The following is a 13,277-nucleotide window of genomic DNA, read 5'->3' as shown; positions in this document are numbered from 1 at the left end:
GAGCGAAGGGTGGTGGCATATGCCAGTCGAGCCCCGAGCCCAGTGGAGCAAAAGTTCTTGGACTGCGAGAAGGCCCTGTTGTCTACGGTCTGGTCGGTAGAACACTTCCGTAGTTATGTTGGGGGACAAAAGATCATCATCGAAACCTGCCACCAACCTGTGACATTCCTGCATAGCCAGAGACTGAAAGCGGGCAGGGTGTCAAATAGCAGGATTGTGGCATGGATGATGGCCCTACAAGGCTATGAGATAGAGGTACGTTATGCACAGAGCAAGAAAATGTACCTGGGACTGGGCCTGGCTTTGGGCCAAGTGTGTCACGGCTGTGACACTGACATGGAAGCTCCAGAAATGATTCCCGCTGCTGAGCTACCGAACAATCATCGGTACTACGATGAGAACGTGGGCCAGGGCTTACCCATGGCCTATGTTGACGGCTGCTCTTTTCGCCACGAACAGCAGGTGCTAGCAGGGGTAGGAGTAGTCTGGCAAGACAATACTCCCTGTGGGCCGACCCGCTATAAGCTAGGACCAAAGACTAGTCAGTATGCGGAAGTAGCTGGGGTGCTGATCACCCTCCAGCAGGCCCTGACACATGGCCTTAAACAGTTTGTCATCTGTAGTGACTCGAACTACACCCAACATAGCTTCGTGTCCCTTCTTCCGTATTGGAAGGGTAACGGCATGAAAAATGCCCGGGGCAAGGAAGTGAAGAACAAAGAGTTGTTCCTGGCCAGTGACAAGCTCACGACCGAGGCTGGAATGATGGTTTACTCGAGGAAGGTGAAGGGACACTCCCAGGTGAAGGGACCCGACAAAGACGGGAATGATGAGGCCGACCGGCTGGCCAAATCTGGCGCCTTAGAGGGTGATCCCTGGCAGTTCCAGCAGGAATGGCTACCCACAGAAACCGTGGCTGAGGTCAAGTCTCCGGAGCTGAAGGAGCTGGCAGAGGTGAAAGACAACCTAAAAATTATAAAGGGGTTGTTGGTTTGTGTACCAGTTGCACAAGGTGTCCCAAAGTGGGTAGTTCCCCGCTGTCATCGGGGGGTTATGATCCAACACGCTCATGATGAACCCTGTGGGGGTCACCGGGGAATCAAGGCCACATATGACACTATCCAGCAGGTGGCATTCTGGCCTCACATGGGCCGAGACATCGCCACGTATGTAAACTGACAACTGCAGTGCTGTTGGTGAACCATGTGTTCAGTCGATGGGGACTCCCCCTGACCGTGGACTCGGATCGAGGAACCCATTTCACAGCTACAGTAATGGCAACCCTGTGGAATATGCTTGGGGTCAAGGCCCAGTTGCATATCTCCTACCACCCTCAATCCTCGGGCCAGGCAGAAAGGGCAAACGGAATTGTGGTTAGTATGCTCAAAAAGTTTGTCTCCACCAGCAGTAGGGACTGGGACATTAAGCTGCCCCTGGTTCTGATGGCCATCCGAGCCACGCCCCATTGCTCTACGGGGGTCCCACCTTTTGAGATGATGACAGGTTGGAAGATGACTCTTCCCCTACACTGTCCTTATGGGGTGGAGGACCTGAGCACGACGGGGGCTGCTACGGCCCATCAGTATGTGTCAGACCTGCGAGCACATCTGCAGGCAACCTTTGCTTTTGCCCAGAACAATCTGGGAAGGAGTGCAGAGGGTAGGAAAGCATACTATGACCGAAAGGCAGTTAACCAGGAACTCTAAGTAGGAGACAAGGTCCTGTACTTCCAATTTGCCAAACCCACAGGGGTGGCCCGGAAGTTCTTACCCAGTTGGACAGGACCCCATGAGATTGTCGATAAGGTATCACCGGTAGCTTATCGAATTCGGATTGAGAAGGGAAGGCAATCTCTGGTCTACAAGTGGGTGCATCGCAACCACCTCCGGTTGTATCGTCCACCTCAAATGGCGCCGGAGGACACAGAATAGGGTTAAAAGTCTAAACCCGATCAAAGAGGGGGGTGCCCCTTTGTAGTTGCAGGTAGTTAGGTACTGTAGTGTAGGTCCTGCTAGGAAAATATATTCAAAAATATAGTGGAACTGTACCATGTGCCTCATCTGTGTTCCAGAATGGGAATCCTAAAACTGCCACGGCTGGTCCTGACAGTACTGTGGATCGCCTCGACACAGCCCCTTGAAGTTGTGGAACCCGGTCCTCCTACCGGCAAAGTCCTGCAGGACGCTCCCGGATTGTTGTTAACAAATTGCAGAACATATACTCAGCGAGTGTATGTATGGCTGGACCCACATGATGTGTTTCGGAAGCACATCAACATGAACAGTAGGGTGTCCTATCATGGTAGGCAGTGGGCTGGGGATACTGTATGGCATGCCCAGCTAGACACTATACACATGCTCCGACAGCTGAGGAAGGCAACAGTCACCCAGGAGGAGATGACAGGCCTCAGCCGCCCCAAAAGGTTCTGGGGGGGTCTGATTGCTGCGGCCTCCGCCGTGGGTTCGCTATTTTCAGCTGGTCTGTTTGCTGCTAACACTGTCACCCTGACCACCCTGAGAAGGCAGGTGTCTGGGTTACGTAAGGAAATGCCAGAAATTTATGACAGGCTGTATCAACAGCCGCAGCGGCTGGAAAGCCTAGGGAAAACCTTACAAGGGCACAATTTTAGCAGTAAACCTTCATGCAGCAGTGTTAAATAACACCCTCCACACCGTGGGCAGGATTGTCGACGTGTTACAGTGGTACTATGCTTATGTGCAACAGGTCAGAATGCTGATGCAGGATCTGCTTAGGGAGCTTAGTGCCACGGTAACTAGCCTAGCCATGGGACAGATTCCAACCTACTTGGTTCCACTGTCCTTAGTAGAAGAAGTACTGAGGACAACCACTTCTGAGATGGTGCAGCCATTGCAAGCACATCTTGCATACAGTCTAGGCAGTGCCATTCCCATACATGTCAACCCCGAAGCCAAGGAAATAGGTTTCCTGTTGAACTTTCCCATCGTGAGTAGCAAGGATATCTATAGACTTAAGTCTATATCGAACTGGAGGGGGGACATGCATGTGAAGTTGACCACCCCACCGCTCGTAGCTTACCGGGAGGATGATCCGAATTTGTACCTTGTTCCAAACCTGGAACTGTGTATATCAACCAAGGATATCCACTGGGTATGCCTAAGTAAGCCATTACTTAGGGACAAAACTCAGAGGTTGTGTGGTATCAGGAAGGGGGCTGCCACCGAAAAGTGTAAAGCCACAGTAACGAGTAGAAGGGAGGTTAACAAACCCCAGGTTGAGCAGGTGGGAAAGGAATGGCTGGTCAGCACACCACAGTTAACTGTTACAAAATCTCAACGATTTAGCACTATATCACCTGGAGTCAGAACTGTATGAAACGGAACTCGAGATTGTGGACGCTTTCAGAGGACACAGCATTGACTTGGATGAGAGAATCCAAGAGACAGTAAGTCTTGAGGGCGTACAGTTAGTCGAATTTGTTCTCAACGACACAAACTTAAAAACCACGCTGGTAGGTCCCAAGCACAGTCGTTGTGGATCCTCTGGGGCGCTGGGAACAGTAAATGTGGTCATCTTGACACTGCTGCTGGGTAGCTGGATCATGGCTGGGGTAATGTGTTGGATGCTGTTCTCTTGAATCAAAGCCTTGCGGGGTAGTTTGACTAAGACAAAGGGAGCAATGGTATATCACCGAAATCAGGTAACCACTCCCAAACGTCTGCCTGCTGCAGAGCTATCCGATACTGATAGTGAACTGCCGGAAGTTTAAGGTCTAGGGCTAATGATGATGCCCGATGCCTCATTTCTATGTACCTTATAACCGAGAGCAGGTATACGCAATGTTCTTTCCAACACTATTTCCTGTACGAATTCTCGAGAGGTAATGTGAATATTGGGTGGTAAAATCCACCGTTGTTCAACAGACATCACTTAACTCTGTTTTTGTTTTGAAGGCAACAACGCCTCAGGACCTTGTGACCTTCAAAAAGGGGGGATATGTAGCGGCAATGCTTGTTAATAAGACAGAATTAAGCATTGGTATGCGGTCCTAAATGAGGCCCCATCTCACTCTCCATCTCTGTGGTGCAGCCACAGAGAAAGTATTCATGCAGGCTGATTTAAGATGTTTTCTTTTGATAAGGGACAGCTCCCAAACGGGGATGCACTTAGCTAAGCCTGGCTATCATGATCAATGGTCATCCTTTGTCGCCTATCTGTCTAGGGAGTGCTAAATGGACATCTGGACTGCATTCCTAAGTGTCAGGAGTAAGTGACTCATATCTCACCTTGATCAACCAATCAGGGACTGGCAGGGTCACCACTTGGGTCTCCAATGCCCGCCAAACTCTCAACCTATCAGCACACATCTGTGTCTTGGTCAAAAAGGGAGCGCAAGCTCAGGTCGGGGCTCTCCTTGCCCATTTTCGCACATCCTCAGAGACAATCACGTGACAACTGCTGTTGTCTGCGCTGGGACTTGGACTTTGTTCTAAGCACGAGGCCGAGGATCCCATATGTACTCAGAATTCTACCATGAATGCTCCGCTTGATCAACGGCAGCCTACAGTTGGACCCTCATCGACAACCTGAATAGCTTATTCAGAAGCAGCGCTGGACTGGGAACGAACCAGCTTCTTCCCAGGCAAAAGAGTGACTTGTGAGGATTCGCGGTCACACTCTGTGCATACAGACTTTCTACTAGCCATCCGGACTGCTGGTAGATCCCCTTGGAGCAACGACTGCCCTGCGCGCCGCAGTTAGATTCCTCTGCCCGTCCTACTCCGAGCTGCACCTCGACTGGTTGACCGGTAGCCAGAGGACGCCGGGACAACGCCCATTGGACAACTGCTGGAACAGAGGCTGTAACAGAGCCTGTCAGCTGGTTTGGTGTTTGTGCTGGGAAATTCTAAATCCATACACAGTGGATAAGTAAACCCCATGTTCTACATTGCGTCTCGAGAATTCAATTGTACCTCAACATAAGTTGTTATCAATTTAATTCATGAGTAATGTATTTACTTCCGAGTTTAGAGTAACAGTGGGTAATAACACTGATTAGCGATTTGGTAACCGAACGATATATATTGACATATATTCTCTGTTGTGTATCTCTTTGTGTTGGCATCTCTTCGAGATTATATACCTTGTATATTGATAACCCTCACAGTAAGGTCTGCCGCTCGTATCCAGGCAGACTAGTATATGTTTGGTGCACAATTTATGTTAATAAATGTATCTCGTGTATTAAACCCGTGTGTGTGTGTTGTTAGTTGTTCCGACGATTGATTTTCTAAAAGCCACAACGAACCACCTCGTGATTACTGCTACAAATAATAATTATCTCAGTAAAGCCATCAAACCACTACACTGGGGAGGGAAGAAAACTGAAATGAAGGAAATACATATTTAAAGGAGGTGTAAGTCTTAAATGTGTTCTGTCATATATGGGTGTTTAAATAGATTTGTTGTATAATTTATTGTGATTTCACTCTATACTTGTGTTTCTCAGGAGATAGTAGTAACATTTGGGTTTTGGTGGTACATATAATATGTTGTACTGTACGGCCAAATGTAAGGTTATGTTTAAAAGAACTTATTGTCACATTTTTTAACATGATTATTAGACACCTGTTGAATCTCAACTGGGGTTTCTTGAGAGATTGTTCAGTGAGCGAGGCCTCCCTCTGGACTCCGCACTGAATTGAAAGTTAAGCAAGCTCCTCACTGCTTGTCCTGTACTATTACCTGTGCTCTCGTCTACATTATCTACGTGCAGCACAGCACCAAGAACACCATAAACTTTGTGACGGAAAGTGCTTAAGAACATGAAATATATTGAACATTTTAAACATTCATAGAACACCTTGAAAAACTGAGGGACAAAAGACCATCTATTTTACAGGTTCACTGTTGTCATGCCCTCTACTCGCCACATTCTCACACGGAAACGCACCCGCACTAATTACACTCCAGCCCTGAGCACTTCTGCCAAACGACACCGCCCCTGCAAATCGGCCAACCACAACACTTCATTAATCAATGCACCTTGTTCCTCACACAGTACTTAAATCCTCCGGAACCCTCTGCTCTTCGCCTGGTATTGGTTGTTCTTTTGGAAGCCTTCTTGATTGACCTTCACCTTTTGATCACAGAACTGCTTTTCGACTATGACTTCAGCCTTGCCTTTTTCTGGATTGGAAACCTACCCTGCTACCCTTTTCTACGAACCTCGGAACTCGACTCGGACTTCGCCTCTTGCCTAGCCCCCTTAGGTACCTTAGGGTTCATCCTCCTGTTTCCTCAGTGGGTTATTCATGACAGAATACCTGGTGCTAATCATGGATCCCGCGGACCTACAATCTATATACTCTCTCCTTAACCAGCACTCACAAGCTCTGACCTAGTTTCATCACTACCTTTAGCTCCTCACAGATCAGGTCTCTCGGCTTTTGGCTTCTCCAGCCCCCACCCCTGCACTTAATCGCTATTAAGAACTGATATCCCCTGCCTCTTATACCAGTGCCTGTCCAGACAGCTGCTCCCACAGCTACAGCCTTGCCGCTGATTCCTCCAGACAAGTTTGACGGGAATCCTGCAAAATGCCGGAGTTCCATTGCTCAGTGCTATTTATACATTCAGATGCACCTGGAACGCTTTCCTTCTTATCACGAAGCAATTGGATTAGTCATCTCGCTCCTTACAGCTAGGGCTCTGGACTGGGCTTACAGCTCTACTGTCTAGAGCTGCTCCTGAACCGAGTTCCAGATGCCCTGAGCAAAAGGCTGCTGTCCAGGAGGAAGAGATGCCAGAGACGGAAGGGGAAGACGTGAGTTCTGGAGAACTTCATAGTTTTCAAATGTTTTATACTTCTATTCTTGTCTTATAGTTTTCCACGCTACATTCTGCATGCTATCAATGTGAAAGTAGAGGATCCCAGCCTGGCTAACCTCATCAACTTCCAGAGTATCCTAAAGGATATTCAGAAGAAAAACAGTAAGAAAGTCACCAAGAGATTACCAGAAAGAGGTCCTTTTCATTTTTTTAACTTTATTCAGCTGTTCTTTTAATTTAAATACAAAAAAGATGCTGATAGCATTACTTTCTCCCACAGATACAGACAGCTGCAGAGTCCAGAACCAAGTACCAAAGATTGCTGGAAGGTGTTGAGAGTTGCAATGAGATGTGTTGCACAGACTGCACAAGACATACAGCTCTGAAGACATCACCTTGCCTGAGCAGCTTCTTGTGCTGTATTACCTGCAGGCCTTTCTCTAGCTGAAGGACCTGCAGCACCCAGGGGTGGTAAAGAACATTAACAGTAAGAATACTTTCATACAACAAAAAAGAGTAAATTACACATATATATTGGATTTTTAGTTTGTTGTAATTTTTATTTTCTTGTTATTACAGGTTGAGGAATGGATGCAGAGTGTTGTTTCATCAAGTGGGCAAACAAATGGTAATAACTGCAGTTAACCAGCACAAAACCTCAAACAGCAGCTGGCTTCCTTTGCATTGAGTGAAGAAGAACATGTAAGATGATTAATATACCCCTCCACTCGATTCAGGGTTGTGGTAGAACTGGAACCATCCTGGCAAGCAGTGGGTGCAAAGCACTGTATCACCCATAATGTGACACCTGTCCATTACAGGACTCACCCACTCACACCATGGCCAATTTTCACAGAAGCCAATTAAATTCCCTGTTAATACAGAGCAAAAGACCTCCACTTGCATAGCTCTCATCATGTACAGTATTTAAAATCTGGAATGTACCTTAATTGCATTTTATTTGTGTTTTTCAGCCATTCATCTTTACTTTTCTAAACTATGCTGTAATACCCAGGTCAGCAGCTGTGAAAGGAGATGAAGAAGATGGACTGGTCAGCCAATGTATCAACAGTGTCTGAAGTGCTTGAGAAGTGGAAGCCCAGCACAAGACTGCCATCAAAAGACAAGCAAATTATCAACTTTTTAAAGCATCAAATCTGGGAAGGCCTGAGCATCACTGACGATCCTGTGAAGGGGGAAGAAGGTTGTGACTTCCAGGTGTTTCCAGAAGGGAGAGGTGGTGTGTGATTACAATGGCGAGGTCACAAAGACATCACAAAGACAACAGCTGAAGCCCAAATGGCACAGATGACAGAGGGATAGATGAGATGTCTTTTCTTTTCAGATGAACCTGCACAAGAACTGTGCATTGATGCTTGTGAAAATCACTGTGCCTGCCTCCTGGATAAGAAGGCAATCGGAAGATGGATGAATCCATCAAAGAGAAAAGACAACATTAGGGCTATAAGAGAGTCATTTATAATCAATGAACAGCCTGTCATAATTCTGTCTGTGACAAAAAGGGACATTGTTGAGGGCATTGAAGAGCTCCTCTGTGATTGCAGCATTTTCAGGAAATCATTTCAAGGCGAAGGACAAGCTCTGGAGTGGTTGGTTCACTGACCATTTCAAAAATAGAAACTAAGTAAGTATATTAAAGTGCATATTTTGAAGATACTAATTTTCTTGTAGCTTGGAATTAATGTAAAAATGATATTCTTGTTAATGTCTTGAAAATGGCATTTCTCATTCTCATCAGCAAGGATATAAGGAAGGGATATGGGACTCCCAAAAAGATACATGATTTTCAGAAGAGCATAGAAGGCAGAGAACTACCCCACTCAATTGTTACTGCAAAGACATGCCATATAGTGTAAACAAAAAATGAGAAGTGAACCATTCCTGACATTTGTAGACAGAATCTGAATAGCAGAGCATTTCCAGACCAGACACTGGAGTTTCCTGCAGTGTTAGACAGGTAGTCTCTTGGTAAGAGAGAGCTAGACAGAGTACTGGACTTCATGAACAACACCTTTCCAAATTCATTGAGAACAGAGCCCACAAAATGAGTCTAGAGAACAATTTCTTTCAATTTTAGTGGTAGTTTCTGAATAGCTTAAGGACAACAGTCGTAGAGCTATCTTATAACTTTTAAGAAATTCCAAAAGTGATTACAATATTATCAGTGGTTTATATTTAAAATTGAATCTGTTTCTTAAACAGAGGACATGGTTCACAGGAAAAGCAGCCTAAATCATTTGATGACTGAAATTTGACAAACTTGTAATAGTGTAAATTGTAAAGTGCAAAACAGTTGTATTGTTTTGGTTTTGTCTTCAACATAATCATATTAATAGGCATGTTATTTTTATAGCAGCCGTCTGCCATTCACCACTAGCCAAGATGCCACGAGGTTCATGAGATGACCCAGAAGTACTTAATGATGCAGAGAAGAGCATATTGGGGGGGGGGGGGGGGAAGACAAGAAATATCCATTAACACTTGCATCTAGAAGACAGAAGATGGGTGATGGTCAGCAGTTCAAGACCAAACACTGGAGGTTAAATTGAAGTTTGGTGATACGGCCAGCAGCCATATTACCCTGCAACTCACAACTAGTAACCCACCGAATCTAAGAGGGTGTGAGCCTGGTCAGTACCTGGATGAGAGACCTCCTGGGAAAAACTAAGGTTGCTGCTGGAAGAGGAGTTAGTGGGGCCAACAGGGGGCACTCACCCTGTGGTCCATGTGGGTCCTAATGCCCCAGTATAGTGATGGGGACACTATACTGTAAACGGGTGCCGTCCTTTGGATGAGACGTAAAACAGAGGTCCTGACTCTGTGGTTAAAAATCACAGGGCGTTTCTTGAAAAGATTAGGGGTGTAACCCCGGTGTCCTGGCCAAATTTCCCATTGGCCCTTCCCAATCATGGCCTCCTAATAATCCCCCACTATGAACGGGCTACATTACTCTGCTCTCCTCCCCACTGATAGCTGATGTATGGTGAGCATTCTGGCGCACTATGGGTGCCGTCGCATCATCCAGGTGGATGCTGCACATTGATGGTGGTAGTGGGAGTCCCCATTACCTGTAAAGCGCATTGAGTGGAGTGTCCAGAAAAGTGTTATATAAGTGTAAGCAATTATTATTATAAACCAATTTTCTATGTCCGGTTTTAACACAATCCTATTAATATACTCACAAAATGCCTGTTATTGAATACAAGCCAGGTTCCCAGGAGTACACATGACCAAGCCAAAAGGTGGCTACCTGAAGTGCAGCGAATCACAGGGAAAGAACTCTTGCCCACATGAATGTCTCTGCTCTGAAAACTACTGGATAAAGGTATATGACGATCTGTTGATCAGCTGTTGATTTTGTGCAAAACATTGAATATGAAAGAAGTGTCACCATTCAATGAAGTTCAGACATAAGTATTATATTGAGAAGCTAGATCCATTCTACTTATAGCTGTAGTACTTTTATATTGCCCTGTTTGCTTTGGTTTCCTCCACAGGCTCTGGTTTTCAGACATCAGTCCAAGATCATTGGTGGGTTGATTGGTTTCTGGTAAAATTGGGCCTAGATGTGAGTGTGTGTGTTTACATGTCTATCTGGCATTCTCAAAAGATGATTTTGTTTTCTTTTCTTAATTGGTCTTGATTAAGATAATTTACTTGGCATAATACACTTGTGATTAATGCTTTTTCATCGTGAATAGTCTTATTTTAATCTACATGATGTCAATGAGTTGGTACCTTAAAGAACAAGCAGTAAAAAAAAAAGACATTTCAGGCAGTTTATTAGCTAAAGTTTTTATAAGTGAACTGAGATTCCTGTGCAGTGCAGAGACCCGTCTTTAATATGCTGCATGTGTTCATGGTAGACTTGAAATTTGTTTTTGTCACAATGTAAAAATATAATAAAATAGATAATATACTCTATTTATCAAGACTTGACTATTTTAATTACATACTTCCATTGACTACTTTGGAATACATTCCTCAGTTTTACTGAATATTTGTCTCACAGTGAAGACATGGGTGACATAACAGGGGTCAGGGCTGTGCTGACTGGACGTTTTTTGTAGACTGGCCAGTGTCTATGCAAGACTGTTGGATCACTGAGGGTTCCCCAACCCGTATAATATTGCCAGGTGGTGTAACCACCTACAAAAGCTAAAGTTTTCTTCATTAAGGTGTCACCATCTGTCACACCCTGGAAGGATAAGAGACGAAAGATAAGCCTCCCACAGTCACTGACAGAGCAGTCTGGGACACTCCAGCCTGGACTCGACTGTCTTTGGAAGATGTGTGATTTATTTCATCTTTGTTACTCCAAGAGTGTCAGTCCTGCCTAGCTGTTGTGTCACTGCCTGATTCACCCCCACATCGGGAAGAAACCACTGACTTCTGTCTAGAAAGCAGAACAATTCATTTTAACTGGTCAATCAGATCTAATGAGCTGTATTACCCTTGAGAAGACTGGACACTTTACATCTAAATTCCTCCAGCCCCACTTGTGGAAACAACCCCCATTTACTGTTCAGGAGCTCCTGGCCCCACTTATTCCCAGCGGAACCAGCCTGGAGCAGCAGAAGAGAGATTTTTGTTTCTTTATATTTTCTGCTGTTGTAAAACAAGTCAACTTTAGGGATAAAAGCTCTCCCTCAAGTCTGGTATGTCTCCTGTATTTGCCCTATACTCTCAGGGCTTGTCTCTCAGCTGAGTGATCAAAAGATGAACAGCTCAGCTTAACTGCAATATACTGAATTTCACACTGGGGTAAAACAGATGCTAGTGTTGATTGGGCAGGGGAGGGCCAGTTGTGCTCCTGAACTAGTCCCTCCTCTCTTTGTTATTCCTGTATTTGCGTCACAGTCTATTAACTCCAGCAGTGCCCTATTGCTTTTATATTTTGTTAAAAAAAACAGCTCTGATGAGTTACATATTTAACTAACATTTCACAAATCTATCTAAAACAAATTTTGGTACAATTCCTTTTTTACTTGAAGACCTTTAGCTCAGCTGGCAAGACCTGGGTTTGAGGCTATACAGTGAGGCACGAACTAGGGTGGGAGTGGCAAGGGCACAAGCCCTAGAACCAAAACCATTACAATAATGAAATGACAGACGATTAAACGGGGGTAATTTCGAAGTCGTAAATATGAGATACCATAGCGCGGTTTGTTTCACTCCCTGGCGAGAATGGGTTTCCATAGTTATGTGTAATCTTGATACATCACAAGGGGGCACTCTTCTCTCTATCGCACGTATACCGCTTATGGAGTTTGCGTTAGTGAGGTCAGTAACGAGCTCGATCAGACCCAATCTACTGCTTTCATCCAAAACAGCCCTTTATTTGGGCTTTAACCTCCAGCTGTTACCCCTCACACTCAAATGTTTAAGAAACAGTTTTAATTGAAGCTTTGCCCAGCAGAGTGTTTGGATAGAAGGAAGAAATAAAAGCGCTATTCGCGACTGTCTAGCACAGTAATCACCAACTCCAATAATAATAATAATAATAATAACGAAAGAATTCCGGCTTCTGCTTAAAAAAAAAGAAATTATGCGTCCAACACTGGCTGGAGACTACGTGTGTCCGGGCTCAGCGGTTATATAGGACAGGACTCGGCGAGATGCAGGTGAAACTCATTGCTCTGCTCTCCCTGTGCGCTTCTCCTCCCTCCAGACTCCACAGCGGGAACAAAACTCCCCTTTACTGTCTTCATACATCCCTCTTAAATCCCAGAAATACAGAAACTCTGGGGCGTTTCTGTAAATTAGTATTGAGTTTTTCTGTTCGAGGTTATAAGCAGAAACAAAAAAGCGATGAAAGTAGGAAGTTATTTCTGCTCTTAGGCAATAACGTGTAAAAAATAAATTTTCTGATTCCTAAAACCTAATAAAATCAATGTAAGTCTCCCTTCCGTTCCCAATGCACATAACTCAATATAAACCAGTGACGTTCAGGTACTTTTCTTTTTTTAAGTATTATTGATATTTTTAGCATATTGTAAGTGGATTTTTTTTCAAACATTTTATTTTTAAATCATATGGAACACAATCAACCCATTGTAACTTCCCATAGGTAATTCCTGAGCTTTATAACTGTGTATTATTTCTTTTTACCTTGTTTTAATATATTTTTTATTTTTGCATTTTACAGAGTTTTTTTAATATATTGTGAGCATTTAAGTGTCATTTTAAAATAGGACTATCAATGCTCCTGACTTTTAAACCTGTATTCTGATATTATTTTCTCCACCTGCAGATGAAGAGGGAGGTATTTGATTTTAAATGTGTTGATTTTGGGGGAAAATGTACATCAATTTCCTTGTATGTATCACCAGTGGAAAACTTGGTATTTTGGGATGAATTGCAATCTTTACTGCAAGGCCTTCAGACTGATATAGAAATGACGGGAGATTTCATTGACACATTTGATAAATCAGACAGGAACAGCA

At 44.5% G+C, this 13,277-nt stretch overlaps 1 protein-coding gene across 1 annotated transcript in view; it reads right to left on the bottom strand.

Annotated features, from left to right (window-relative positions):
* Positions 1 to 13,277, bottom strand: part of LOC138242765 (zinc finger protein 850-like) — a 409,608-nt gene that overhangs the window by 230,571 nt on the left and 165,760 nt on the right. Inside the window, exon 2 of the mRNA XM_069198321.1 lies at positions 12,505 to 12,532. Coding sequence (XP_069054422.1) covers positions 12,505 to 12,532 — 28 coding nt within the window. The remainder of the gene's footprint in view (positions 1 to 12,504; positions 12,533 to 13,277) is intronic.

The sequence above is a fragment of the Lepisosteus oculatus genome, chromosome 14 (genome assembly GCF_040954835.1).
Source record: "Lepisosteus oculatus isolate fLepOcu1 chromosome 14, fLepOcu1.hap2, whole genome shotgun sequence".
Classification (NCBI taxonomy): Eukaryota; Metazoa; Chordata; class Actinopteri; order Semionotiformes; family Lepisosteidae; genus Lepisosteus; species Lepisosteus oculatus.
This window is presented reverse-complemented; position numbering and strand designations above follow the sequence as displayed.